Source organism: Elephas maximus, chromosome 1 (assembly GCF_024166365.1).
Source record: "Elephas maximus indicus isolate mEleMax1 chromosome 1, mEleMax1 primary haplotype, whole genome shotgun sequence".
Classification (NCBI taxonomy): domain Eukaryota; kingdom Metazoa; phylum Chordata; class Mammalia; order Proboscidea; family Elephantidae; genus Elephas; species Elephas maximus.
Window position 1 is genome coordinate 35,130,593 of NC_064819.1, and position 16,172 is coordinate 35,146,764.

At 41.0% G+C, this 16,172-nt stretch overlaps 1 protein-coding gene across 1 annotated transcript in view; it reads right to left on the bottom strand.

Moving 5' to 3' along the window:
- Positions 1–1,870: 1,870 nt before the first annotated feature.
- USP13 (ubiquitin specific peptidase 13) overlaps positions 1,871–16,172 on the bottom strand; it is a 150,403-nt gene continuing 136,101 nt past the window's right edge. The window contains exons 20-21 of the mRNA XM_049881750.1: positions 6,384–6,468; positions 1,871–2,450 (exon numbers count right to left, since the gene is read on the bottom strand). Of these exons, the coding sequence (XP_049737707.1) occupies positions 2,357–2,450; positions 6,384–6,468 (179 nt within the window). The 3' untranslated portion in view covers positions 1,871–2,356. The remainder of the gene's footprint in view (positions 2,451–6,383; positions 6,469–16,172) is intronic.

Genomic DNA, 16,172 nt, shown 5'->3' on the forward strand with positions numbered 1-16,172 from the left:
TATAATTTTAAATACTGATTTTATACCATTTTGCAAAGTTTTATTATAAAATGTTTATTTTGTTCAAAATACACATGCTATCTTTTCTCTACATTTCATTCCAAATTCCTAATCCTCCTCTTCCCCCCCCAAAAAGGCCTTCATTTTATAACATGGTTGAAAACAGGTCATTTTTGATGCATGTCTGGAGCCTATTCTATGATGCTCAGCCCTAAGCGGCTGTTTTTTTGTAAGGCTAGTTAGCCTGGGGGTTTCCACAGGAGCCAGGGACTCCTGTAACAAAGTGGGGCTGCTTTAGGATATCTGAGTCAACGCTAAAGGTGACACCAGGGGGCTGCACCATGAGCTCGCTCCTGCCAAGTCTCATTTGTTCCCAAAGCGAAGAAAACATCAGACGAGAGAAGGGAGGGAGTAAACTCTACTAGAACCCACCCTGGCACACCACCTTCTGCTCTTGAAAGGTTTGTCGTATTAAATATCTCACTGTATCCTCAAAGCACGGCCGTGAAGAGAGGGCAGGTGTCAACACACCATTGTGCTGGGGAGGAAAGTGAGGCTCAGAGAGCGTGAGGGGCTTGTCCAAGGTTCACAGCAGTCAGGGTAGGACCCAGGTCTCCAGGCCACAGGCCTGGGTTCCATGTCCCTCATTCACATGGCCTAACTGGTCTCCTGTGAGACAAGGGCCCCAGTGGTAACAAGAATCCTGATTGTTCACAACTCACCACGTCAGGATCCACCATGCTTTATTTCACACAATTGGTTTTACATTATTCTCCTACAGTCTTCTAGAAAGAGTCTTTCAACCAAATACACATTAAGCAGTCAGCAATAAATCCTGTCTTTTTCATTTGACTTAATAATCTGAAACAGAAACTTGAGAGGCCCTGGAATTTGGTGCAGAGTAGCAGGAAAATTATAGGATGCTACTGTTCCAATTTTTTTTTAAATCACATTTGAAATTCTGATCGAATCCCAGGTTGCATCTAAAATGCTAAAATACCAAAATGAAAAGAATGGTTTTCCATGATGTCATGTAAAGTTTCTTTGTATCTGAAATCCTTAAAGTGTCCAAGATCCAATTGTTGATCACAGCAGATAAGCATTGAAGGCAAGTCAAAAACAAACAAACTCGTTGCCATCGAGTCGATTCTGACTCATAGCAGCCCTATAAGACAGAGCAAAACTGCCCCCATAGAGTTTCCAAAGAGTGGCTGGTAGGTTTGAACTGCCGACCTTTTGGTTAATGCCAAACACGTAACCACTGTGCCACCAGGCCCTGGAAGGCAAATCAGGAGGCAATAAAACGAGAAGGGTAGAGACAAGACTCAGCCCCGGAAAACACGGAAATGGAGGCAGCAAAGAGCTCAGAGACGGGAAAATGACCAACAAAGTTGGGGCAGAGAACATGATTCCAGGAAGCTGTCATGTGTTATGATAAGAAGAAATCGGCTGATTTAACCAAAAACGAACACTCTAACTTTTGGGAGAAGGGTTGCTAAGAAACGGAATTCATCTACCTTTGGCAAAGTACAACACTGTGCTGCTGTGGACATCTGGTGTTATACCATCGAGTGTCACAAACCTAAGTGACTTCTTCACAGCACTTAAAGGGATAACTCAGCCCTTTTCCTTAAATCTAACTGGGAAACTAATTTTTAAAACTGTTCCTGAGTTATAGTTTCTTTAAAATATTTTCTTGCTTTTTTCCAGCTACACTTAATACTGTTTTAGCCTTTAAAAACCAATCCATCACAGATTTTCTAGTTGACTATAAAGATCTCACACTCTCTTTTTCATTCACACACATTCACACAATCATATTATGAATTCTGATATGATTTAAATAAAAAATATCTTTCATTGCAGATGCTCTTATTATACACAGAGAGGTCAGAAATTATTGTGTGTAATGAAAAAAAAAAAAATGTGTCACAAATAGAGCCTAGCCCAGTGGCTGATTTTTGATATGAAACAAAAGCGGGCTTTTCGCTGATGGTTGGTGAGGCCGCACACTGGCCACATTAACTGGTTTCTCTCGAGGCCACAACAGCGGTGGAGAGGGCTGGCGGTACATTCCCAGTTGTGATACACTGGAGGTGGACCCCCACCAGCAATATGAATACTTTTTTTTTTTGTAAATCATCCTCTCCTTGAACATTTACAAAAACTATCTACGGTAGTGTCTCATCATTAATAGAAATTTCTTCAGAAGGCGTCAAACGATCGTGCTCTTTAAATACACTATAAATACCCAATGTATTCCTTCATATCTGGCTGTCCCAACTTCTTACTTTTTTCTTTTTTGGCAAATTAAAAAGGCATATGGCTTCTCTTGCCGATTTTATGTGTGTGAGGTTTAGGTTGGTATCCTGCAGTAAAAGTACAAGTAGCCCAGGTCTTTGGGGGGTCTTTCTGAGGCGCAAACTTTGTGGTCATTGTAGATCACCCACCTGAAAAAAAGAAAAAAGCAGATGCATTTGGATAGATTTAAGTCAGTTCCAAGAAAATCTGCAGAAAGAAGTTACTGCGTAATATCAGCACAGTTGATAAAAAAACCAACATGCCTTGAGATAACCAAACTCACATCTGTTGTATAAAAAGAAACAGAAGAATGGCGGGAAATCACAACTGCTTTTTGATTCTACAGCTCAAACAAAAAATAGTTACTAATATATATCTGGAGCCTCCAAACACTGTAAACCCTCTGATCCCAAAATTCCCCTTGTAGAAATTTCTTGACTCAAGAAACTGAGTTAAAGAATTATGCACAACAATGTTTATTTCAGTATTAGCTATAAAATGAGCTAAAAACCAGAACTAAATACCCATAAAGTGAACTATTATAAAGCTATTAAAATGTCTTCAAAAATGATTTGGTGAAATGAGAAAATAATTATAATATGAAGTGGGAAAAAACGAGTTACAAAATTATATGTATCCTGCACATACCTGAAAGTATAAAAAAACCTGTGAACATATATACATGTTTATATGTAGTATGCACATATATACATATATTGTCTTTGTTATGTTAAACAGCCTTTGGCTTGTTACTGGGCATTAGAGGGGACTGAGCCACCAAGTCACCATGCAGCCTGAGCTGCCCATCATGAAATGGGTGCTGTCTGACCCACAGAGTCATAAAGTCAGACATGCACAGTAGTACTCCATCATTAAATAAAAAAAAAAAAATGGAAGTGGTATATACAAGACTGGGCTCAAGGAAGACCTGAAGGCACAGTAAGTTACAAGAGGAAGTGGCCCAGATGCTCTTGGTATCCATTCTTGTCACATTTCCTTCCCTCTCCCAGCCTACATCTATGGGTTTATGGGGAGTTCCTTATAATCAGTCAACCGAGGAAGAGAAAACTCATGCCTGGCTTACAGATGACTCTGTGCGATACGTAGGCACCACCTGAAAGTAGAGAAGCAGCACTGTAGCCCCTTTCTGGGACCTCCCTGAAGGAGAGAGGTAAAGGAGAATCTTCCTAATAGGCAGAATTTCGAGTAGTACAACTGGTTGTTCATTTCGCTTGGAAGGAGAAATGGCCAGGTATGTGATTGTGTACGGATTTATGGGCTGTGGCCAGTGGTTTGGCTGGATTGTCAGGGACTTGAAAGGAATATGATTGGAAAATTGGTGACAAAGAGGTATTGAGAATAGGTATACGGGTAGACATCTCTCAACGGGCCAAATAAGTGAAGATATTTGTGTCTCATGCAAATGCTCACCAAAGGGTGACCTCAGCAGAGAAGAATTTTAACAATCAAGTGGATAGGGTGATGAATTCTGTGGAAACCAGTCATCCTCTTTCCCCAGTCACTCCTGCTATTGCCCAATGGCTCAGAAACAAAGTGGCCATGGTGGCAGGGATGGAAGCTATGCCTGGGCTCAGCAAAATGGACTTCTACTCACCAAGGCCAACTTGGCTACAGCCAATGCTGAGTGCCCAATCTGCCAGCAGAAAGACCAGCACTGAGTCCCTGATATAGCACCATTCCCTGAAGTGATCAGCCAGCAATGAGGTGGCAGATTGACTGCATTGGACTGCTTCCATCATGGAAAGGGCAGTGTTTTGTTCTTGATGGAATAGACATGTACTCTGGATTCAGATTTGCCTTCCCTGTACACAATGCTTCTGCCAAAACTACCATCCATGGACTCAGAGAATGCCTTATCCGTTGTCATGGTATCCTACACAGCATTGCCTCAGACTAAAGGACTCACTTCACAGCAAATGATGTGCAGCAGTGGGCCCATGCTAATGGAATTCACTGGTCTTGCCATGTTCACCATCATCCTGAAGCAGCTGGCTCGAAAGAACAATGTAATGGCCTTCTAAAGAGACAACTACGGTGCCAGCTAGGTGGCAATACTTTGCAGGATTGGTGCAATATTCCCCAGGAGGCCATATATACTCTAAACCAGTGTTCAGTATATGGTGCTGTTTCTCCCACAGCCAAGATTAATGGGTCCAGGAATCAAAGGGTAGAAACGAGAGTGGCACCACTTACTATTACCCCTAGTGACCCACTCACAAAATGTTTGGTTCCTGTCCCCATGACCCATGACCCTGTGCTCTGCAGGTCTAGAGGTCTTAGTTCCAAAGGTAGGAATGTTCCCATCTGGAGACACACCACTGATTCCATTGAACTGGAAGCTAAGAATGCCACCTGGCCACTTTGGGCTTCTCATGTCTCTGGATCAACAGGCAAAGAAGGGAGTTACCATATTGGCTGGCACGATTAATACTGATTACCAAGGGGAATTGGACTGATATTACATAATGGAGGTAAAGAAGAGTGTGTCTGGAATGCAGGAGATCCCTTACAGCATCTCTTAACATTACCATGCCCTGTGATTAAAGTCAATGGAAAACTACAGTGATCCAATTCCGACATGACCATTAATGGCCCAGACCCTTCAGGAATGAAGGTTTGGGTGACCCCATCAGGCAAAGAACCCCAACCAGCTGAGGTGCTTGCTGAGGGCAAAGGGAATATGGAATGGGTGGTAGAAGACGGTAGTTCTAAATACCAGTTACAACCACATGACCAGTCTCAGAAATGAGGTCTGTAATCGTTATGAGTATTTCTTCTTTATTTATTATATGTGTTTGTGTACATATATATACACACACACATATGTATGTATATGCTTTACATACATATATAGCAAATATTTTTGTTTTCTTCCCTCCCTTATCCCATTACTTATAAAAATATAAGATATAAATGGGGCTAGTACGTTTTCAGTTGTACCATGTTAGGCACAAGTATGACTTTATTTATTTATTCAGAGATTATGTATGGTTTAAAGAGATGTGTACAGATGTCAAGTTGACAAGAGGTAGATTGTGAAGGTTAATTTTATGTGTCAACTTTGCTAGGCCATGATTCTCAGTATTATGTAATTACCGTCCATTTTGTGATCTGATGTAAGAGGATTTTCCTTGGGGGGTGTGGCCTGTATCCAATAAATGTTCTGGCAAAGCTCTCTCTCTCCATCCTGCATCCAGCTTGTCCCCATCTGACCTCTGGTTCTTGGGATGTTAGCCAGCGGCCTGTCACCTGACCTGAAGATTTTGTGATTTGCCAGCCCCCACAGCCCCATGAGCGACCAGTCTGCCATGTGATGTGCTGACTTTGGGTTCGTCAGGCCCCGCAACCATGTGAGTCAGGAGAAGCCCCCAGCCTGACAGCTGACTCATGGATTTGGGACTTGCCCACCTCTATAACTGCGTGAGCCATTTCCTTAAACTAAATGTCTCTCTCTATGTATTTATATATATATATGTCCTTCACTGGTTTTGCTCCTCTAGAGAGTCCAGCCTAAGACACATATACATACCCTCCTCTCAAAAAAACAATAAAACAAAGAGAAACAAATCAAAACATAGACGATGGTTATCTTTATGGCCCATAAAACATTTGGAACATGCAATATTTGAGACATAGTTATATTTAAAAAATTATTCATTGCTTATCTGAACAATGCTTAAATTTAACTGGGCATCCTATCTTAGTTTGTCTTGGTGGGTCTTTTCTGTTTGTTTCTTGGCTAAATCAGGCAATCCTATAGAAGTTCCAAATATGACATATATTCTATTGCATGCTGCATGTTTATTTTGGGATGTCACCTTGGTGTGGTGGGTAAGAATGGCTTTGAATTCCAGTTCTGATAGCTACTTCCTAGCTAAGGTCAAGCTATTCAGCCTCTCTGAACCTCAGTCTCGTGGTGTGTAGAACAGTTTTAAGAGAACATCCCACAAGACCATTGTGAGAAACAAATGAGATAACATATGAAGCACTTAGTAGAAGTGCCTGGCACATATGGGTGCTCAATAAAGTAATGATATCATTTACCTCCTAAAAAAACTCACCTTCCTTCCTTTTTGATATGGCAAACATAATGGCCACTCATTGTAGACGTTCCCATGTGACTGATGAATGCAAATAATTCATATGCTACGAAAAAGGAAACAACTCAGTTACAAGGCAGCATTTCTAGAAATCAAGAGCACTTCTGATCAGAGTTTAAAACAAAAAATAGTGTAATCTGCTTGCAATGTTTAGCTTTGAAAAATAAAGTCTCCTTACATTGCTACGCTGACAACACACACACACAACCAAAGTGACACCAAATTCAACCTGAAAATTCAGCTACATGATAGCAAAACACAACATCAACTATCAAAGTGCCAAAAAAAATAGTTGCCATTGAGTCAGCTGTGACTCAATGTGGAATTATGTTCCATAGAGTTTCAATGGTTGGTTTTTCAGAAGATCTCCAGGTGGTTCTTCTAAGGTACCTCTGAGTGGACTTGAACCTCCAGCCTTTCAGTTAGCAGTCATGTGCATTGACCATTTATGCCACCCAGGAACATTAAATTCATATTTGGGTGGGGATTAAGAATCCCACAGCCCAGTAGAGCAGAAAGCTCATGGGTCTAAGAGTAGGGACAGCTCTAACACCATAAGCAGTGCAATGGTAAGTTGTTTTCATCTCTCTGAGACTGTTTCTTCATGACAATGAGAAATCCACCCACTTCACAGGGCTGTGTGAGGCTTAAATGGGAAATTTAGACTAAGATACTATATAACTGTTAGGATTATGAGAAAGATGGCAGATAGCTTTTATTGTTTATGGAAAGGGATATTGCTTCACAAAAGATTTCTGATTTGTCCATGATTATTGACTAAGCAGGATTAAAATTCAAGCTTCATGATTTCTGAATAAGGAGACATATAGCCCTTTAGAGGGTGAAACCAATGTTTATCCTTTAACAAGCACCTTCTGCCATCTAGTGCAGCACTTTGTAACAAATCCATTTGACTGAATTTCATCTCCAATTTCCCAGCCAAACCTAGACCAACACAACACAAAGTGGCTTAACACATCCAAAAATGTCATTAAACCCCCAAAGGCATTTTCCCATCTTTGCTTAAAAACAACTCATATGTATGCTCTGAATCATAAAAATAAAGAAAGCAATTTACCATAATTCTTAGTCCTATAATTAAAATTAAACATGTTCATCAATATAAACAACTACCCTACGCGTTATTCAAGACTTCCTGCTAGGAACCAACAGCAAAACAGAGAACCTCCGTCAACACCTCAACAGGTAAGAAGTCCCAGTTTCTATTTGTTTCCAAAGATAAAGTCAAGGTCAATAAACCAGACAGGGAAGGTACTGCTAAAACTTCTGAGTTCCTGAGGTCCTCTTCCAAAAAACAGCACCATTATACACAATCCAAAAAAAAAAAAAAATAGAATCTTTTTTGTAGAGATAGAAAAGATAGTCTGTGGCAAGGTAAATCATTTCAAAATTTTTAACTTTCAGCAGAGAAATTTTCAAAGCACCCTGAAGAGCTAGACAAAACTGCCTAAATCACTATGTCCTGTAGGGAGTAATGTCCCCCTAAATAACCAGAGTTAAACTGTCTCTGATACTAACGTCCTTTCTTCTTACTTTCTCTCCCAACAAATCTTATTCCTTTTCTGAACTCTAGGAAAATGTCTTTCTAACATTAAGAAATTTTAACATGAAAAATTTTACTACCACCACCCCATCCCACATGATAGCAACTGTTCTCTTTGATTTTGTTCTTTGAGAAAGTACTGTCGGAAAAATTATACAGACCTTGGAAGGTAAAACAGGTGGGTAGCATGCCTTGACATGGGGAGGAAGGGCACCCAAGGACTATCTAGGGTAGGGACTGGCAAACTAGGAGGCCAAATTGGGCCCACGGCCTGGCCTCTTATTGTACTGCTGAGGTGGATGGGGATGAGGAGAACTAGAAGGAGGAAAACATGAAATAGCATGTATATGACCCACAAAGCCTATAAAAACATTTATTTTACCGAAATGTTTGCCAGCCCCTGGTGGAGGGAATAACTTAGTTCTTCTCACTGTTTACTACTGATTAAGAGTCCTAAACATAATAAAGTTATGTGTTAACAGATAGATTTTTGTCCAGTAGAGATGCCAAAAATTTCTGTCCAGTGGAAGAGATCACCTCAAGGATGTATGCTTCTCATGGAGGTTGAATAATTTTATATCTACCCCAGCAATCTCATCCAAACATTTCTCTGTCAAACTGTCTTTAGTGCTCTTTGAACACCTTACAATATCTAATTGATCCCTCATTAATGAGTTAAATAAAATCTTTGACATGTGTTCATTATATATTTGCCTGAGAGTCATGATTTCACCTTCTTGAAAATTATAACAACACATAATGACCAAAAGTGACTGTAGATCTAGGAATGCCTTTATATTAATTTATATTTTAAAAATCAGCATAGCATCTACATACATTTGAAAACCAGTAGCTTCTTGTGAGGACATGACACAATATTTAGTCAGTGTACAGTTGCTGTTAGGTGCGGTTGAGTCGGTTCCAACTCACAGTGACTCTAGGTACAATAGAACAAAATACTGCCCAGTCCTTTGCCATCCTCACAATCATTGCTATGTTTGAGCCCATTGTTGCAGCCACTGTGTCAATCCATCTCTTTGGTGGTCTTCCTCTTTTTTGCTGACCCTCTGCTTTTCCAAGCTTGATGTCCTTCTCCAAGGAACGGCCCCTCCTAATAACATGTCCAAAGTACGTGAGAGAAAGTCTGGCCATCCTTGCTTCTAAGGAGCATTCTGGTTATACTTCTTCCAAGACAGATTTGTTCATTCTTCTGGCAGTCCATGGTTTATTCAACATTCTTCACCAACACCATAATTCAAAGGCATCAATTCTTCTTCAGTCTTCCTTATTCATTGTACAGCTTTTGCATGCATGTGAAGTGATTGAAAATACCGTGGCTTGGGTCAGGCACACCTTAGTCTTTGCTTCTTAACACTTTAAAGGTTTTTTGAAGCAGATTTGCCCAATACAACACGTCGTTTGATTTCCTGACTGCTGCTTCCGTTGGGCATTAATTGTAGATCCAAGGAAAATGAAATCCTTGACAGCTTCAATATTTTCTCTGTTTACCATAATGTTGCTTATTGGTTCAGTTGTGAGGATTCTCTATGCGGAGGTGTAATTCATACTGAAGGCTGTGGTCTTTGACCTTCATCAGTAAGTGCTTCTTTCACTTTCAGCAAGCAAGGTTGTGTCATCTGCATATTGCGCATTATAAAGAGTCTTCCTCCAATCCTGATGCTGAGTTCTTCTTCATATAGACCAGCTTCTTGGAGTATTTGCTCAGCATACAGACTGAATAAGTATGGTAAAAGGATACAACCCTGATGCACGCCTTTCCTGATTTTAAACCACGTAGTATCCCTTTTTTCTGTTTGAACAACTGCCTCTTGAACTATGTACAGGTTTCTTGTGAGCACGATTAAGTGTTCTGGAATTCTCATTCTTTGCAATATTATCCATAATTCGTTATATGATCCACTCAGTCAAATGCCTTGCATAGACAATAAAACAGACGTAAACATTTTTCTGGTATTCTCTGCTTTCAACCAAGATCCAGCTGATATCAGCAATGATATCCCTGGTTCCATGTCCTCTTCTGAGTCCACAGTTAGTGCTCAAAATACACAAACATCAAAAGACTCTTGTCAAAATCCATCAAAAAACCCCAGAGGCTTTACAGCCTTTTGGTGAGATAAACCCAAACTGGGTTTTCTAATTAAGTGTTTTACCCAGGTGCAGATTATCTAATAAACAAGGTAAGCACAGTCTTACTGGTGCTTACTTACTAATCTGTAGTGAACAATTTCACATGGGTCTCACCACATCAAAGACGTTGCTTATCAAAGATGTGGTGGAACCCATGTGAAATCGTTCACTACAGATTAAAGTAAGCACCAGTAAGCCCGTGCTTACCTTGCTCCCTGGATCATCTACCCCTGTCAGGGATTATAAATTTTATAAGTAGCTTTGATTCTGTAGGAAGATGCTGTGGGCTTAGGAGAGAGACAGCATACCTAGAAGCAGAATCTTTGATGTGGTGAAAAAAATGTGAATTTGTTCACTACAGATTAGTAAGTAAGCTTAAGTAAGCCCGTGCCTACCTCGCTTGTTAGATAATCTGCTCCGGACCTGTCCCCAACTCCCTCTATACGTCAGGAAGGAAAACATGATCCCCAATATACCAACACTTGACTCACACTGTATATTTGCAAATAGTTGCTTCTTCCACCAGCTGGATTTCCCTCACCCCTGCTCTAAGAAAAAAATCAGTGAGGGGGAAAAGTTGGAGCTTTTAGAAAACATCTAAATTCACAAAAAAGAGAAAGAGAAAAATCTGGGCAAATCGAGGCTACTTAAGGCAGCTGAGCAAAAAGCCAAAAATCTGTTGCCATTGAGTCGATTCCTACTCATAGCAACCCAGTAAGGCAGAATAGAACTGTCCCATAGGGTTTCCACGCAGGAGCTGGTGGATTCAAACTGCTGACCTTTTGGTTAGCAGCCGTAGTTCTTAAACGCTGTGCCACCACAATACGGATCAAATCTTAAAGGGTCTACAAATTGCTGCCCCAACCCCAGTCAGCTCAAAATTACTAACCCTCCCTTGATTTCTCTTTGTTGCTGCCCAGAACTCCAAATATTAAACACTTCCCTTGTCATGGATTGAATTGTGTCCCACAAAAATATCTGTCAACTTGGCTAAGTCATGATTCCCAGTATTGTATGATGTGTACCATTTTGCCATCTGATGTGATTTCCCTGTGTTATAAATTCTACCACTTTGATGTAATAAGATGAATTAGTGGCAGTTATATTGATGAGATTTATAAGATAGTGTCTTAAGCCAATCTCTTCTGAGATACAAAGAGAGAAGCAAATAGAGAAACATGGGACCTCATAACACCAAGAAAGCAGTGCTGAGAGCAGACTGTGTCCTTTGGACCTGAGTTCCTGTGTTGAGATGCTCCCAGAGCAAGGGAAGACTGATGACAAGGACCTTCCTCCAGAGCCGACAGAGAGAGAAAGCTTTTCCCTGGAGCTGGTGCTTTGAATTTGGACTTCTAGCCTACTGGACTGTGAAAGAATAAACTTTTCTTTGTTATAGCTATCCACTTGTGGTACTTTTGTTATAGCAGCACTAGATGACTAAGACAACCCTCCAAGTTCAATAGTTCTCAGTCATTCATACTTTAGTGTAAATTAGTTTATTCCACAGAGTGGCTTCCTCTTAACTCCCAGCAGCACCATTGAAAAAAGACCAGAAATTGCAACCACTGCTCAAGTGAGGGTAAAAGCAGCACCCAATTGCACTGTGTGTGTGTGTGTGTGAGTGTGCGTGCACGTGTGTATGTGTGTATTGTGAGTGTGTATGTATGAGTATGTGTGTGTGTATGTGAATGTGTGTGTGTATGTGAGTGTGAGTGTGTGTGTGTGTGTGTGTGTGTGTGTGTGTGTGACTCTCCAGGAGACCCCTGGCGCTCAGCTTCTCTGTGGAGCTGCACCCGGGCTCCCAGATCCTATTCCAGGCTGCATTCCTCAGGGAGTGCTGCCTGTGGGGAGCTCTATCATTAAGTAAAGGGAATCTCTAATTCCACTCCCTTGCTGGAAAATCTCAGCTGTAAAGAAAATGTCTGAACCATTACACCGATGTGGCTGAAGCAGGCAGAGCAGGCTTTGAGCAATCTCGGCCTAATCACATTTTAATTACATTGCTAATCAGTGAGTTCTTTTTAAAAAATAAATAAATGCTCACTAAGTGCAACACAGAAACATAAAATGATTTTGCAAATGACAGAAGCCCAGACAGGGCTTCTCGTTTTTTGAGATTTTTAAAAACTCAACAGAAAATCAGGTACTAGCCTTAAAATGTGTTGTTAGATGCTGTAGAGTCGATTCCGACTCATGGTGACTCCTGTGTGTTCCCTAGGGTTTTCAATGGCTGAGTTTTTGTAGGTAGATTGCCAGGCCTTTCTTCCCAGGTGACTTAGGGTAAATTTGAACTGCCAACCTTTTGGTTTGTAGCCCAGTGGTTAACCGTTTGTGCCTCCCAGGGACTCCTTTTAAGCGAATTAGATATCATTTAAACAGAAGAGTTTCAGGCAATGATATTACTTCCTTATCCAGAAAGATAACAGTCGTGATTTTTAATTAACATAGTCCCTAAAGGAAAGATTCGATATGAGAGTTTCTTTAATCCCTGTCTTTGTAATACCATATTTTACCCAAATAAGGCATGCGTTACACGTTTTCTCAACCCCGTGACCTCTTTGTGTGCTTTCTTCCTGAGGGTGTCGTGCACGTTATATGTGTGGGTGTGTTATTTACATGGGCATGTTACATGTGGAAAAAAATACGGTAATCACTTTTTCCAATTCAAATACCTGCTTTCTTACTATTTTCAGCATTAACCTGCTGTAGGTAATGTCCCAATAGCCATTCCCCTTCTTTTGGCACTAGGCAATTGTGCTCTGATTTTGATTTTAAGGTTGTTGTTGTTAGCTCACGTAGACGCACACACACAAAAAAACCAATGCCATCAAGACTCATAGGAATGGCTGGTGGATTTGAACTGCCAACTCTTTGGTTAGCAGCTGTAGCTCTTAACCACTAGCACCACCAAGGCTCCATAGTGACCCTAAACTCATTGCCATCAAGTCAATTCCGACTCACAGCAACAGAGTAGAACTGCCCCATAGGGTTTCCAAGGAGTCGCTAGTGGATTCCAACTGCCCATCTTTTGGTTAGGAGCAGAAGGCTTAACCACTGCACCACCAGGGCTCCATACCAAAAAACCAAACTCAGTGACGTGGAGTCAATTCCAACTCATAGTGACCCTATATCTTAGCTACAGCAGAATCATCTAGAAAAACAAAACAAAACCCATTGCCATCAAGTCAATTCCAACTCATAGTGACCCTATAGGACAGAGTAGAACTTCCCCATAGAGTTTCCAAGGAGCACCTGGTGGATTCAAACTACCTACCTTTTGGTTAACAGCCAAACTATTAACCACTACACCAGGGTTTGCAAACCACCTAGAGGGTTTGTTAAAACACAGATTGTTGGGCTCAGCCCATAGAAATCCTAATTCACTAGGTCTGCGGTGGGGCCCAATAATTTGCATATCTAACAAGTTCCCAGGTGTAGCTGATGCTGATGTTTTTAGTCCCAGGAACACAGGAACCACTGCCTTAAGGGAACCAGCCCTTCCCTTCTCAGCTCACAAATTAGCAAGAGAGATGTCTCCACCCTTAGGCTACACCCTTAGGAGCATGGCCCAGCCCTGGTCAACCTCCTCAGTGACAGGCGTGGGGGTGGGTGCATGACAGAGAAGTCTGGGACAATGGTTCTTTCTGCTGAATTTCAACCTAGAAAAATGTAGTCGTTTAGAAGCACTGGCAGCCATCCTGTGACCATTAGGGAGTGCAAGTCAGACTGACCCCCATGCGTCTGTCAGTTTGTCGTACTGTGGGGGCTTGTGTGTTGCTATGATGCTGGAAGCTATGCCACAGGTATTCAGGAACCAGGAGGGTCACCTATGGCAGACAGGTTTCAGCTGAGCTCCCAGACTAAGGCAGACTAAGAAGGACCCAGTGGTCTACTTCTGAAAAGAATTAGCCAGTGAAAAATGTAGAATAAAATTCTAACTCACAAAAAAAGACCAGACTTACTGGTCTGGCAGAGACTGAAGAGACCCTGAGAATACGGTCCCCAGACACCCATTTAGCTAAGTAATGAACTCACTCCTGAAGATCACCCTTCAGCCAAAGATTAGACAGGCCCATAAAACAAAATGACACTAAAGGGGCACACCAGCCCAGGGCCAAGGACTAGAAGGAAGGAGGGAACAGGAATGCCGGTAAAAGGGAACCCCGAAGGTCAAGAAGAAAGAGTGTTGACATGTCATGGAGTTGTTAACCAATGTCATAAAACAATACATATACTAACTTTTTAATGAGAAACTAGTTTCTTCTGTAAACCATCTAAAGTACAATAATAAAAAAATAATAATAAAAGAAGTGAGTAGAGAAACAAAGCGATCTCATACTACCAAGAAAGTAGCATCTGGAGCAGAGTGTGTCCTTTGGACCTGGGTTTCCTGTGCTGAGAAGCTCCTAGTCCAGGGAACAATTGATAACAAACACCTTCCTCTAGAGCCAACAGAGAGAAAACCTTCCCCTGGAGCTGACGCCCTGAATTTGGACTTCTAGCCTACTAGACTGTGAGAGAATAAACTTCAGTTTGTTGAAGACAAAAAAAAGAATTAGCCAGTGAAAATCTCATGAATAGCAGCAGAAAATTGTCTGAGATAGTGCCGGAAGATGAGCCCCTCAGGTTGGAAGGCACTCAAAAGACAATGGGGAAGAACTGCCTCTCAAAGTAGAGTTGACCTTAATGACGTGGATGGAGTCAAGCTTTCAGGACCTTCATTTGCTGACATGGCACAACTCAAAATGAGAAGTAATAGCTGCAACCATCCATTAATAATCAGAGCTTGGAATGTACAAAGTATGAATCCAGGAAAATTGGAAATCGTCAAAAATGAAACAGAACACATAAACATTTATATCCTAGGCATTAGTGAGCTGAAAGGGACTGGTATTGGCCATTTTGAATCAGACAATCATATGGTCTACTATGCTGGGAATGACAACTTGAAGAGGAATGGCATTGCATTTATCAACAAAAAGAACATTGCAAGATTTATCCTGAAGTACAACGCTGTCAGTGATAGCATTATATCCATATGCCTACATGGAAGACTAGTTAATATGACTATTATTCAATTTTACACACCAGCCACTAAGGCCAAAGATGAAGAAATTGAAGATTTTTACCAACTTCTGCAGCCCTGAATTGACTGAACATGCAATCAGGATGCATTGAGAATTATTGGTGATTGGAACGGGAAAGTTGGAAATGAAAAAAGAAATGATCGGTAGTTAAAAAATACGGCCTTGGTGATAAAAACGATGCTGGAGATCACATTACAGAATTTTGCAAGACCAACTACTTCTTCATTGCAAATACCAACATGACAGCGACTATACACACAGACCTCACCAGATGGAATACACAGGAATCAAATTGACTACATCTGTGGAAACAGATGATGGAAAAGCTCAATATCATCAGTCAGAACAAGGCCGGGGGCCGACAGCAGAATTTGCTAATATGCAAATTCAAGTTGAAACTTAAGAAAATTAGAACAAGTCCACAGGAGCCAAAGTACGACCTTGAGTATATCCCACCTGAATTTAGAGACTAACTCAAGAATAGGTTTGCCGCGCTCAACACTAGTGACCGAAGACCAGATGAGTTGTGGAAGGACATCATACGTGAAGAAAACAAGAGGTCGTTAGAAAGACAGGAAAGAAGGAAAAGACCAAAATGGATGTCAGAAGAGACTCTGAAACTTGCTCTTGAACATCTAGCAGCTAAAGCAAAAGGAAGAAATGATGAAATAAAAGAACTGAACAGAAAATTTCAAAGGGTGGCTCAAGAAGACAAAGTATTATAATGACATGTACAAAGAGCTGGAGATGGAAAACCAAAAGGGAAGAACACACTTGGCTTTTCTCAAGCTCAAAGAACGGAAGAAAAAAATTCAGGCCTCAAGTTGCAATAGTGAGGGATTCTATGAGGAAAATATTAAAAGATGCAAGAAGCATCAAAAGAAGATGGAAGGAATACAGAATCGTTATACCAGAAAGAATTGGTCAATGTTCAACCATTTCAAGAGGTAG